We start from the raw sequence: 14061 nt of genomic DNA on the forward strand, positions 1-14061 counted from the left end.
TCCATATTTTGTCATGCTTTGCTCCAAGGGTGTGTTCCTGCTGGTTTGTGCGAGGTGCCCCCTGCGGCTCGTACAAAGGTAAAGGAGCGTGAATCGGAAGCAAACATCGACCAAGTTTGGATGTTATTGTTCATGAAACCAGTACAGATAGATCCCTTGAAACATCATCCCGGTTGTATCCCGTTCGTTGATCATCATCTTCAAAACAAAGCCTTTTGTGCTGTACACCTTCTAATGCTTCAGTCTACAGACCGTGATATATACATATATATGTCCATATAGGGCTGACAGAAATCTTACACATTAATCCGCAGACCAATGTCGACAATCTCTTTCGCAAAGAGCAAAAAAGAAATGAGTGCTGTCCCTCTTAGTCCAGAGATTTTGAGAATCATCTTCATCTTCTGCTCATCGTCCGACCATGGGGTCGCGTTCCACATCGTGAAGCAGGAGGACAAGCTGAGAAGTCAGAAAGCCCTTTACGCATGCTTGCGTGTCAACAAGGTATGTGTGCATTTGCACTCACTCCATCCTACCATCGTCTGGCTCAAAATGTTTACTGTAACTGATACTGTAATTGTGTGTCCCATAGACTTGGTATATGGCAGCAACACCTCTTTTATACCGAGCTCCCATTTTTCAAAACATCGCTAGTTTCTTTTGTGGGATAGACAGATATCTCTCATCAACAATCGATGTTGGAACGGGATCGACATCTTTTGAAGGACCGAAAGGAATATATTCTCAGATGATCGACCAGGGAAATACCAAACTACCCCTTCTACAGTATGTCCAAAGACTTCAGATCATTCCTCTGATCATACCAGATGAATACGAAGGCCGTGACTACGATAGCGTTATACGCAACGCCCAGCAAGCTACCTTTGAACTTGGCTGCAAACTCTTGAACGATTCGCCATTCAGACCACACTTGTTACCGAAATTGGATGGTATCACGATCGGTTCTCAGGAAGTGTTTGTATTGGAGGATGAAGAATTTATAATGGAGGCTTTTGACCAGGGTATAAAGGTGTTGAAAGGCATGATGACACCGTTGGTCAAAAGGTGTATATGTCATCACGTTCCTCCCCGCGAGTATGGATGGGGTTATTATCAAAATCGGACATCCGCCGACTACGAGGTCGACAACGGTATCGATTATGATAATCTACCTGAAAGGATTGAAACTCATACGGGGCTTGCTGAAGGTATACCGCCGATCATATGGGGTACAACAAACGTCATATCGATAAGGACCGAGCTGGACACGGATCAAAATTCTTGGCCTCGGTGGACGAGCTCAAGATACCATGAGGAGAATAACGAGTTGTTGATGAATGAGTTGTGGCAGTTCCAGAGGTCAGCCTCTGGTCATTCCAACCGCGATCACAACCAGTGGGATATGGTGTACGATCTCGTACATGCGATTCGAGAATCAAGGATGAAAAGCAAGGCTACTCCGGTTGAAGATCGCGAGGAGTGTATGAGTATGAGAAAGTTGGATGAAAGGACGAAAATTCATTTTTACGGGTTGGAAAAACTCTTCGAATGCTATGACCTGACTTATGAGCTTAGTAGAGATATCATCAGCAGGAACCGAGTGATGAGAGAGGATAAGAAAGAAGATCTGTCAAGTTGGCATACCTTCTCACATAGCCGATTCAATCAGACCATCTTAAATATGAGAGAACGAGAGCAGAAGGATGTGCTGAAATATATGGACGAGGAAACCAAGCATAAATTGAATATAGATGACGATGGCAAATGGTTGAGACATAAACGCAAATATGGGAAGTTACGGGTGGCACCTGAGATCAAATTCTCCTTATCGGTGGACTATGATGGATGTGGATCTTGTGGGGACGAGAAAGGGGATGGATGGTCGGTGAAACAAACGAGAACACCTGAAAGCATGGTACCAGTCATTAATTGGGATGCAGAAAGATATCTCGAAGATTATTATATGGAAGTCATGTTAGGATTTTGAATCTTAAGTGCGAGGATGCGCAAGAAGAGATATCAGATGCTAGTCAATCTTACCGTTACCATTAGCATGGATATAACTCGTATGATTCATGTTATTGGTAGAGTACAACTTCATGTATTTTCGTTCCACACTTCAAGAATTAAGAGTAGTTGCATCGTAGTTGTCTGTCATCAATCAGATCAACAGTCATATCGTATATAATGCCCATAATGTTATATTTTGTGTTCTCCGTTCGCGATCGCAATATCTTCAATCATAATCATCAAAGCATACTTCCAGCAGCATCAATCATCCTTTCTTTCGGCTCTACTTTCATCCCGATCCATTATCCCATGCAGTACTAAACCCTCTTTACATCCCTTGAGCCATTTGACTAAGTCTTTCGGCGAACTCTGGATAATTCTTCAAGAACTGTACTTGAGCTTTACTGGCATGTTCATCTAACAAATTCATGACGTCAGCTCTCGACTCCCTCCATATGTATATTCAGTACAAATGTGACAACCCTTATTGAATTAGGTAGCAACCTCAGATGCAAATCATGAACAGCACTCACAAGTGATAGCATTAACCAGTTCACCCTCGGTCCTAGCCAACTGGGCAGACTTCTCAAACCATTTAATCGCCTCATCAATTTTACCTTGTTGCAAGCTCAATTGAGCCAAGGTAGCCACAGCGACATCGCATTCGGGGTCAATCTCCAAAGCTTTCTGACACAGTTCGTCGGCTCCTACGATATCTTGCTTCCATTGGAATAGAGCAAGAGCTTTGTTGACGAATGGCAAGACGTTTCGTGGTTTCCTACAATACGATAGATACGACAGTCAGCCCAAAGGTCCCACAAAGACTAGCAGAAGGTTGAGATCAGGAGGAAAGGGGAGAGATCACACTCACCTCTCTTTGTCAAGTTCAATTGATCGATCAAATCGTTCCAAGGATTCTTGGAATTTCTGTTGATCAAGTAAGAGTTCACCACTAGATTTGCGCATCGCATGGTCAGTTGGAACTTCCATCCTGACGAGCATCCCACTCATAAGAGAGACCAACTCACTAGTAGTTGCTTGGTTCTCCTTTATCAGGGAACTCCTTCAAGATCCTCCTGAACGCAGCCATACTCGATCCGACATTACCTTGCTTGTATTGGGCAACGGCAGCTTGGATATGGGTGAAGATGAATGATCCGTCAAGGGCAGTCGATTTGTTGTAATCGGCAATGGCTTTGTCGAACTCTTGCATGATAAAGTAGACTAATGGTAGTGCGATGAACCTCAGTAGTGTACCTGGCGGCAAGTTTGAGATGTGTAACGTAAGAAGACTCACCTTGACCTCTGTGATAGTAGATATCAGGGTCATCTGCATTATGTCGTATAGCAGCTTCGAAGTCACCGAAAGCACTAGCCGAGTCACCTAGATGTGAAAGTTCATCAGTACATACTCGATCACCTTCGAAATAGTGGTATGAGGGAGACCTGACTGACTCACCAAGTTCCATATGCACACTAGCAATCTTGACCCAACTTTGCACGAAATCAGGTTTGATATCCAACGATTTCTGCAGATCTTGTCTGGCACCTTCCGAGTCACCGATCAAGAATTTGAAGGTACCTCGTAAGTTGTATCCCTCAGCTTCGTTGTCCTTTGATGAGATTCCCTGGTCGATAGCTTCGTTGACGAAAGAGACGGCGTGAGAGTAGTCGGCTGCTTCGAGGGCGTCAAAGGCGAGTAAGAGGGTCTGGTCACCTTGCGATGGGTTTTCAGGGAGAGTGGGTTTGGGGTCTACCATGGTATACGTGAAAGGGTGTCAGCAGAATCAGAAGATGAATCATGATGGATTCAACGTGGAAATAATTCCAGAGTGTAACGAGTGTGGGTGAAGGGTGATTGCTATATAGAGAACCAGAACTTACGAGGTCGGAAAGCAGAGAGGTAAGCAGAGATGAAAGTTGGTGATGGTAATTTGGGTTCTCGAGTCTGACAGAGAGGGCAGGTATAAGCTGGATATCTCTATTGGTATTCATGGTTCAACCCACCTCAAGGATGTCCTTAGCTTTCTTCTGAGCCAACTTCTTCAAACATCTCTCCACTGACATGGCAGCTTGTTCGTCTTGGAATCGCTCAATGATGGTGGTAGCGGTGAAATCTGTGTTTTTGGAAAGACTCTATCAGCCATCGTACATTGCACCATGGTTTTAACTGCGCAAATCAATAGAACATACCTCGTACAGCTTCCTCATCCCTACCCAAATTCTCCAAAGCAGTAGCTCGTCTCTTCAAGGCTTTAACGCTGTACCAGCAACCCGTAAGCTGCTATGCTACGAGTGCACTTTATGAATAGCTTACTATGTCTTATCAAGTTTCAAAGCTTCATCGCAATCAGCTACACATTTGGCATATTCAGGAGGTGAGAAGTTGGTGTAACCTATCAAGATGAGTCAAGTCAGCTAGACCCCCTTATCCCTCAATAAAGTATGATGAGCTTACAAGCTGCTCGATTGGAGAAGAACACTGCATCTTTCCTTATTGAGACCTCGATCGCTTTCGTGTAACTAGAAGAATGTTCAGCTAAGATTGCAATACCGTGCTGTGGCTAGCTGAACTCACCACTCAACAGCTTTTTGGAAATCCTTCTTGGAATAAAGTTTATTTCCTCTATCTTTGAGTGAAGCTCCGAGGGTATTTCTTGCCTATGTAAAAGGACGGTATATCAGCTCCGATATCGATGTTCTGAATTGGCAAGTTGTTACTTACACTTTCATCCATTGACTCAAGCGTAGTAGCATCTGGAACGTCTACCCAAAATCGTTCAAGATTAGCATATAATTCACCTGACACAGACCATTGTTTCACCCTTCACTGCTTCCTCATCATGACAGAGTCCGCTTTTCTGTGAACGATTTAATCGATCAACTGATCTCAGTCACACTTACCAGCTAAGAAACCCTCTTCTTTCACTTCTGTCTCCACCTTTTCTACTTTCTTTTCTTTGGGCTGTTCAATCTCTTCCAATAAAGGTCCCTTGTCCCCTTCACCCTTTACGTACTTTTCATCTTTAGCCGAAGATGAAGCCTTCTTCTTCTTTTTCTTGTTCTTCTTCGCACTGGATGAAGTACCAGGGGCAGAACTCGAGCTCGATCCAACATCGCCTGAAGGACCAGCACCCGATGATCTAGTAGAGTACAAGTAATAGCCCGCTCCAGAAGCTGCCAAGACTGCACATCCTAATAAGATCAATCTTTGGTTCTCCTCAATAAACTTCTGGGTCCTTGTTAATAAACCTCCGGAAGCTGATGCCGATGGAGGAGCGATAGGTTGGGAAGGGGTGACGATGTGAGCGGGTGGAGCGATGGGTGCCATTTTGTGAGTGTCTTATGTGAGATGGCTATGCTACAGTAGAATAGACTAATGCCTTTTATGCTATGCTGCGAGGTCGAGCAACCAACCGATATGTGAACGGATGGATTTTGATGGAATGTGACCTGTTAGCAGTTAATGTAATTTTTCGGTTGTGTGAGTATGCTGCATGCCGATGACGTCCGACCTCACAACATACTAATTGCATGCTTAAACATCGGTGTTACAATGTGGCACATAGCTCATTCCACCATACAAGTAAAGTGCCGGTGCATTCGACTCAATTCTACAATATCCATATATCTACAAAGCTACAGCAGTGTGAGCGGCATTGACTTTAGCTGGGAGATCTGGAGATGCCCATTCAGGCTCAGCCTCAGAACACTCCAAATAACGATTTTTCACATCTCCCTGATGTCCTCAGTCCACATCCGCCCCTTCCTCCTTCTCACCGACATTCTTATACCTGAACAACGCCCTCTCCCTACTCTTCTTGTGGTCCACTATAGGTTCAGCATAGCCCAACTTCTTGAACTCGCTTTTGGGCATCTGATGGAATGGGTCATGTACAGCTTTTCCCTTCAGATTTCTCAACTCGGGTACCCAATAGCGAATGTATGCGCCAGTAGGATCACATTTCTCCGATTGAGTCAAAGTGTTGAATATCCTCTATGAGCGACATGAGCCCCTCACATGCATCTATGGAGACATGCGATATCACTTACAAAGAATGGCTGCGGATCTGTACCGGTCTACATGACAGAACGAAAAGTGCGAGTCAGCGCTCATACGTACCCGTATTGACCCAAATGCACTCGCGAGTGAGGTGGCGAAATCACTTACACTAGCTGTCCATTGCCAGCTACGATATAGATAACTACATCAGCATAACAGAATTCCGATTTCCACGTATATAATCACTCACCCTCCATTGTTAGCAGCTAAATCACCATCGATGAAGCTCTCCATGAAGTATTTCTCGCCCAATCCTACTCATACAACTTACAATCAGCGTCTCCTGTAACCTTTTTCATTGATACTCTAGGTTGAAGGATATGCTCACTCCAATCAAGCATCAAGCTCTTCACTAGAAAACTGGCCGATACCATCCTGACTCTATTCTCCATCCAACCCCTAGCCTTGCACGCTCTCATCGCAGCATCAACTATGGGATACCCTGTCCTACCATCTTTCCACGCTTGGAGATGTTCCTCGTTAGTTTCCCATTGGACATCTGCGAATTTCTCGAGGAACGGTCGACCCATCGACACTCGTGGCCAAGTAGCCATCACCTATCATCAGGCCAGTGTCAACATGATCCATCCAACCCATCTCAACTCTTGCTACGCTATCTCCTAGGCATGTTATATAGAACCCACTTACATGGTTATAGAAATCTCTCCAAGACACTTCCTGAACCCACATGCCCACACCTGTATCTCTCCCACTCTCCAATTTTCCACCCTTCAGCTTTTTCGCTTCGTTCAGCACCATTCTAGCTGATATCACACCAGCTGCAAGATACGGCGACAATCTCGAAGAGTTATCTCCATCTACCAAATTCCGACCTGTCTGGTATTGAGCAACTCGAGATTCCTTTTGGGATTCCTCTGCGCCTGGGTTCAAGGGTGATGTGAATTGGAATTGGGTTTGACGAGGCTTAGTATGTAAGAATCGATGAAGTAGCTACACCATTGCGAATAATCAGCCATTGATCCCCTCTTTCTCCTCCCGTCTCTTCTCAGATGATACAGTTCGCCCAGGGATGATGGTCTGGATACTCACCTCTTTAGCTTGATCTGTACCTTCCGGCCAGACCTCTTTCAACTTTTCACTTTCCGGACATTCAAATCCCTCTACATGATCTGGTATATCCTCTTCAAATAGCTTGTTGAACTGATCGTTCGATTTGATAGAATCGTCATTGGCTTTAGGTGAAGGTGACATATTGAGATAATGCGGCTGTTGATCAAGTAATTTCGCCCACGCTAGTGAATCCCACAGAATTCATCATTAGCCTTGCGGCGCCCTCTACCTCATAGATCATGGTTTTATGATTTGAAGAATCGACACGTCACTCACCTCTCTGCCAAGGACTGAACACGCTCATAGGTTTACCCTGTTGACTCTTTATCTTACCAGGCGGAACCACCAATCTATCATGTAGACATCTCACATCGATTCCGTTCTCCCTCCCTAGTTTGACCGTCGCAATATCTCTCCTCAATTCGTCTACTTCATATTCGATATTGACGAACAGGTGCTTGGCTCCGAGCGAAGGTAGGATCTCGGTGATTACTCTTCGGGGGATCTGCAATCTCCTGTCGTATGAGGCGATATGTATGGGGATGTTGAGGTCATGGAATTTGGTCTTTCATATACGGTCATCAAGTATTCCATTATATGTATATTTATCTGAGAATCGAGCTCACCTTGAGATCGCGTAGGTTCCTGAGGATGAAGTCGATCTTCTTATTACTCCTATCATGTATCTTATAATCTCCTGGGCTGATCACGAACAGCACGATAAGGGGTATACCGAAGTCGCGAGCTTTCTCAGAAGCTTTGTAAAGAGCGGTATTGTCCTCAACTATACACAAAATGGACATGAACACATCAGCATATAAATACTGATTTGAACTGGAAATATGGTTAATACACTCACTCCTTAGATCTTCCATCCTCATCCAGTATACAACACTGTCACCTTTCTCTACTTCCTTTTGACCCTTCTCGATCAATCGCTCAAGTTTATTAAGAGGCGTATCTTCATCTGCTCGAGCAGCATCTTCAGCTGTAGCAATCTTTCCCTCTAAATCAAATGCAAAGCAAAACATTGCGTCAGTATCCACAACTGGCTTACCTTAAAGCTAAACAGCTATATGTATTTGAAAAGTTGATGTGCACTCACTGATCTCATAAGCATTCTTCTTTTTCTCCTTACTGCCTTTCTCCCCAGCAACGCCTCCTCCTTCCGGATCATGTCCATCAGACCTATCAGGTTGCCCTTTCATCTCCTCGTCCTCCGCTCCCTTCCTCTTCTTGTTCGGACTTTCCACTTCATCCTTGGCATGTCTCTTCTTCGATATAGCAGCCATATCTTCTTGGATATGATGTAATTCCCACAAATTCGGTTCGTCACCTTTCTTTGCATATGCTGCTTTCCGACTACTATTTCCGGGGTCAGAGGAGGTGTGAATGGGTTTCTTAGGTGATAAAGCTAACGATTTCGATTTCGGATCTGATAATAATGTTAATTGGGGCATACGAGTGATTGTCCTTGTTGTTGTACAGAATGAAAGAGGCGATGTCCTTATGCTTGATCTAAACGATGAAAGGGTGATTCTTGCGATGCTAAAAGCAAACATTAAAAGTTGATGATCGAAGAATCGGATCAACAAGAGAAAACTGAAGCTCAAAGAGATGTCAATAAAGATCTACTAAAAGCTTCCGTCAACTTGAACTATCTAGAAACATTACATCACCATTTTTGGTATATCGGTATCATCGCCATACTTGCTCCGTCCAAATCAGTGGGAGATATCTCACACATCTCATGTCGATCGAAGTGAAACCAGAACATTACATCCGACACAACCTGGAAATCGTCATCATCGATCGGGAACAAACAGTTAGATCAGCACCACCATGCGGCGATCACCGTTTGTCGATCTGTCCTCTTGTGGCAGGATCAGCTGCGCACTACTGGTATAGCTGTCCTGATGCATCCAATGCAAGAAGGTCTTGATCGCTGAGATCCTCATGTCGGTATGGTATACAGTCATACATGAGCCTTCGTCCTCCTGTTCAGTCCGTCGAATCTAGGTGACTATGCCACACTCACACTTGTAGAGCACCGGCCTTCACTTCATATTGAACTACTCTCCGTCACTAGAGAATCTGTGAATCAACCCTTCTTGAGTGGAGGGAAGCATTTAAGATGGGAATGGGATCATAGGAGCACCACTCTATGTTCGATCGAAGCATACAAGTAAGATCCAAGACGTTTTTGAGTATGTAATGTAACACCTCCGGACGATGATCTCACCGACATCGATCTATAGTGTACTAACACTCTTGCCTTGATTACCCGTCCCTGATTATTGGAAAGACCGTTGAGTGATTCTTCAGTACGATATAGTATTGAACACTGTGTGGTGGTAATATAAATCCCCCATCGAAAATCTATCCGTTCCTCTCGGGGCAGATCTATTCCACGTTCATACTAGTTGATATACACATCAGCGCTCAGCATCAAGCAATTCGGGCGCCTTGGGGCGCTTCTGAGAACTCGCAGACAAAGGTACCTGAAGACAAGCCACAATCTTTCTGCTAGCACACAAACCTCACGAAGACTGTCTGTCCTTGGCTGGTCGGTAGACGATCATCTCCCCATAGGCTAGTAGGCTTCCCCACTGCCTGTGATGACTGAGAATATACGTCCCATTCAGGAAGGATGGTCTCCTAAGCCCCGTCGTCCTTTCGGATAAGGCCCCTCCTCTTAGTGAGATTTGTGATAACGAGAAACCCATAATCGTGTCTCATGGGGTAAAAGCATAAGCATGCTTATAACAACGACCGTGGATACGGGTGCCTCGGATACGCCTTTTCTTTCTCAACAAAGCAAAGGTTTGGGACCTGTCACATCAGATTCTAGCACGTTATTTCTGCTTTTGTCGCGAAATAATCAGCTCGGTCACCGTTCTATGATTATGATCGGTATACGGTCCGCGATATCGCAGTTCCGTTGTTGGTCAGGTGCTCCTTTCCGTACACAGCTGTGTAGGAGATCGATCACGATCATTTGACCTGAGTCAAAGATAGATTGGTTCCCCGATCATGCTCAGTGTGAAACGATACTAAACTTGGAGGGGCACTGGGGTTCATATGGGTCAACATAGTCCAAAATCAGACCATTTTTCAAGGTCCTATCATTTTATAAAGCCACAAACCTTTATTTTCTCACTGATACTCGCTTCAAAAGATTATCAGGCTGATCCCCGCTTGGACATTCCAAGCAATACGAAAAGTTTTATTTTTAGTCTCGTATGTATCTTAGCATCCCGCGGCCGTAGTTCCAATGATAGCTCCAAAAGCGACCCTGAACGCTATGATGCGGTGGCTTGACCCAAAAGTCTCTGTCTCTGCGCTTCTCGCGCTAAAACCGAAAGTCGGACCGGCGGTGTCAAAGGGAAAAGGAAAAGATCCGAGGCATAGCATGTGGCGTCCGGCGGTAACCAAACATAACGTACGTCACAGGCTTTTTCGCTCTTAGCGTCTTTTCGCTTAACGTGGAAAGAGGAAAATTTTCAAACCCACACGACTTTGATCAAATCAGTCTAAAACGATTCGAGCACTTTTCGAGGGGTTTATGCTGTCAATTGGCTTGAAACTCATAGGATAACCGCAGATTTGCTATGCTATCAGGTCAGGACAATGTTGATATCTCGGACCGACCTGCCATTGCAACCAAGCTCACCCAGGTAATTTTGTTCGCACAACGAGTTTTGTTTTGAACAGTAGCAATCACAGACACACAAGAAAGCTCGACATTCCGCATCGGACCAAGGGGAGTTAGGTGAAAGCCGTCGAAACCCTTTGGTATATGAAAATTTGTAATGTGATGACGTTTGTGGATCATGTTAAAACCAAGTGAAACGAGGGATAGGAAGATAAAAATGCATAAATAAGGAGCGGCGTTCAGATAATGCACCACTGTTGTTCGGATATTTCGTTCCGGAAAGCATGGGATCCTCGATCAAAACAGATCAGGGGCAGACAAAGAGAAGCGTGGTAAAAATGGGATGATTTGTTTGTTTTTGATTTTCTCATTTCGGAACCTCCTTACAGGTGAGGGTATTATCCGAGGGTGATGATGTTGGAGGCTTGATGAAAATTTTCATGATCAAGGAGCAAACGAGAGGAAGAGCAATGTAAACTGGGGTACTAGTGCAATCTCATTAATATCAATGCGGGGACAAACAAAATCTTTACTGTGGTATGCATGTAGGCCCAGCATGGAGATGAGATAGATATATAAACAACATGATTCGATCCAAAACTGGGATCCCCTCTTTTCTGTATTTATTTTCTCTCCTTCTCGATTTCATTTTTGGTTTTATACTGACATACTTCATTCGCCTTTCTGTATATATTAGATAAGGGCTTTCTTCATACCAACACTGAAAAATAAAGCTATAAACCTATATAGCTCTCCATCAACAATCTCCTCACATCACATCACACGACAAACAACAAAATGGCCTCTTCACCAGTTGAGAAGCCAGGCAACGTCTTGGGCGGTACTCAACCATTAGCCAGATATGGTGGTCTCAACGGTAACGCATTGTTATATGCAGTAGTAGCTATCGCTACTTGTGGTTTCTCTCTTTTCGGTTATGATCAAGGTGAGTTTCTTCCGGTTCTTAAGCCACAACAATCAAAAATCGTCATAGTCCGAGATCGGGACTTTTTAAACCCTTCAATTGGAGCCAAACAAAAATGCTTACGACTCCTTCCGCTCCATAGGTTTGATGTCCGGTATCATTGCTTCCAAGCAATTCAACACTGAATTCCCTGCTGTAAGTTCACACTGACCCAATGCATAGAATGAGGCCATCGCTTATACTGTGTACATGATGTTTATAGACCAAACAAAGAGACGCCAACGATGTACACGCCGGTACCGTTCAAGGTTCCGTCACATCGTGTTACGAAGTTGGATGTTTCATTGGTGCTTTAATCGCTTTCTTCATCGGTGACAAGATGGGTAGAAGGAAGATGATGTTCGGTGGTGCTGTCGTCATGATCATCGGTACCGTCATCTCCGTTACCGCTTTCGGTCCAGGCGATACTTCCGGAAGAGGAAATGTCGGTGGATTCGTTCAATTCATCGTTGGTCGAGTCATCACTGGTTTCGGTAACGGTGCCAACACCGCCACTATCCCCTCATGGGTCGCTGAAACTTCCAAAGCCCACAACAGAGGTTTCCTCATTTGTATGGAAGCTTCTACTGTCGCTGTCGGTACTGTCATTGCCTATTGGATCGATTTCGGTCTCTCTTTCGTTGACGTGAGTTCGGTTTCTCAGAACCTACCTTTGTCCTGCAAATGGATGCTGACGGGATTTTCGATGTAGTCTTCCGTATCATGGCGATTCCCCATTGCTATGCAAATCCTTTTCGCCCTTATCCTCATTGGTGGTGTCGCTGTCCTCCCCGAGTCACCTCGATGGCTCATCGCCCATGGACGGTCCGCTGAAGGTCTCAAAGTCATTGCTGCCCTCGATGCTCGATCAATCGATGATCCCGTCTCTATCGCCGACCACAAGAAGATTGTTGACGCTTTAGCCGCTCAAGCCGCCGTCAAGGCCAACAAGACTCGAGACTTGCTCAAGATGGGTAAACAACAACACTTCCGAAGAGCTTTGGTCGGTGCTTCTACCCAATTATTCCAACAGATTGGTGGTTGTAACGCGGTCATCTACTACTCAACTGTATTATTCGAGAACCAAATCGGTTTAGAGACTCAATTATCTTTGATCTTGGGTGGTGTTTTATCGGTCGTTTACATGATCTTCGCTTTAACCTCTTTCTTCCTCGTTGAGAAAGTCGGTCGAAGAAAGTTGTTCTTGTGGGGTACCGTCGGTCAAGCCGTCTCCATGTTCATTACTTTCGGTTGTCTTTTACCTGGTGACGCTCAATCTGCCAAAGGTGCCGCTTTCGGTCTTTACTTCTTTATCGCATGGTTCGGTGCTACCTGGTTACCTCTTCCTTGGTTGTACCCAGCCGAATTGAACTCCATGGCCGTCCGAACTCAAGCCAACGCTGTATCTACCATGGTTAACTGGATCTTCAACTTTACCGTCGTACAAGTTTTACCTACCATGACTGCTTCGATCGGTGCCTACACTTTCTTGTTCTTCGGATTGATCAATTTGGTCTTCCTTCCCTTCATCTACTTCTTCTACCCCGAAACTACTGGAAGGTGAGTTTTTTCAGCTTTTTTTTTGTTGGCGCAGAGGTCAAAATCGCAGCTAACTCTTCCCCTCGGATAATCCCAGATCGCTCGAGGAGCTTGATGTCATTTTCGCCCACGCACACCTAACGCAACGAAGACCCACGCTCGTCGCTGCCGAATTACCCAAGTTGTCCGACCACCAGATCCAGGAGATGACCGACAGGTACGATATCCACGGTGGGGACAACGCTGAGGACCCCGAGGCTATCGGTGCCCCAGTCAACGTAACTCCCGACACTACTCTTCCTCCTGTCCACCCTCACGATCACGTCGGGTCCGGAGAAGCCACCAGAGTCCCAACTCCGACCGAAGGACATGTCAAACCAGCCCAATAAGTGGCGGTCATTCGAGGGGTTAGGCAGGAGAAAGTAAAAAGAATAAAATAGGAAAACTCATTCAGAGCCAGGTTTATAATTGGAAACCTGATTACATATGTAGATTACCTCGATTTGGTCTTTTCAAAAGTCATCTCATGTAGCTCTAGAAATCAAAAACAAACGAAAATCAAAAATAATCATACATTCCGTAGAGCATAGATATCACATACATTTTATTCCATATACATTCCACATCCATACCCCTAATACATATCTTTCATGCAGTAATATCTTGCACATCACCTATTGGGCGTTCTGGGCACATTACCTCTCGACTTCATGCAACAAATTGAGCAAGAGAAGGCATTCACTTGGTAGCAACACCTGC

The 14061-nt window shown here is 44.8% G+C and overlaps 4 protein-coding genes across 4 annotated transcripts; 2 read left to right on the plus strand and 2 right to left on the minus strand.

Moving 5' to 3' along the window:
• Positions 1-318: 318 nt before the first annotated feature.
• On the plus strand, positions 319-1987 carry L199_001694 (uncharacterized protein; the record flags this gene model as incomplete). The annotated part of the gene is made up of 2 exons (XM_064887447.1): positions 319-504; positions 593-1987. 2 exons carry the CDS (start codon positions 319-321, stop codon positions 1985-1987), a joined length of 1581 nt encoding a protein of 526 aa, XP_064743519.1.
• Positions 1988-2338: 351 nt separating this feature from the next.
• L199_001695 (uncharacterized protein) lies at positions 2339-5341 on the minus strand (the record flags this gene model as incomplete). The annotated part of the gene is made up of 14 exons (XM_064887448.1): positions 2339-2427; positions 2544-2788; positions 2882-2962; positions 3039-3234; positions 3308-3394; positions 3470-3763; positions 3895-3958; positions 4018-4127; positions 4204-4271; positions 4328-4406; positions 4469-4533; positions 4589-4671; positions 4736-4776; positions 4915-5341. The coding sequence occupies 14 exons, from the start codon at positions 5339-5341 to the stop codon at positions 2339-2341; spliced, it is 1929 nt and encodes a 642-aa protein (XP_064743520.1).
• A 417-nt stretch (positions 5342-5758) lies between these two features.
• L199_001696 (uncharacterized protein) lies at positions 5759-8604 on the minus strand (the record flags this gene model as incomplete). Its single annotated transcript, XM_064887449.1, has 11 exons — positions 5759-6007; positions 6064-6090; positions 6182-6200; positions 6264-6327; positions 6402-6630; positions 6722-7024; positions 7124-7326; positions 7421-7709; positions 7771-7928; positions 8004-8150; positions 8250-8604. 11 exons carry the CDS (start codon positions 8602-8604, stop codon positions 5759-5761), a joined length of 2043 nt encoding a protein of 680 aa, XP_064743521.1.
• Positions 8605-11597: 2993 nt separating this feature from the next.
• On the plus strand, positions 11598-13691 carry L199_001697 (uncharacterized protein; the record flags this gene model as incomplete). The annotated part of the gene is made up of 5 exons (XM_064887450.1): positions 11598-11745; positions 11867-11919; positions 11987-12409; positions 12476-13323; positions 13400-13691. The coding sequence occupies 5 exons, from the start codon at positions 11598-11600 to the stop codon at positions 13689-13691; spliced, it is 1764 nt and encodes a 587-aa protein (XP_064743522.1).
• Positions 13692-14061: the final 370 nt, after the last annotated feature.

Source organism: Kwoniella botswanensis, chromosome 1 (assembly GCF_036426115.1).
Source record: "Kwoniella botswanensis chromosome 1, complete sequence".
Taxonomy (NCBI): Eukaryota; Fungi; Basidiomycota; class Tremellomycetes; order Tremellales; family Cryptococcaceae; genus Kwoniella; species Kwoniella botswanensis.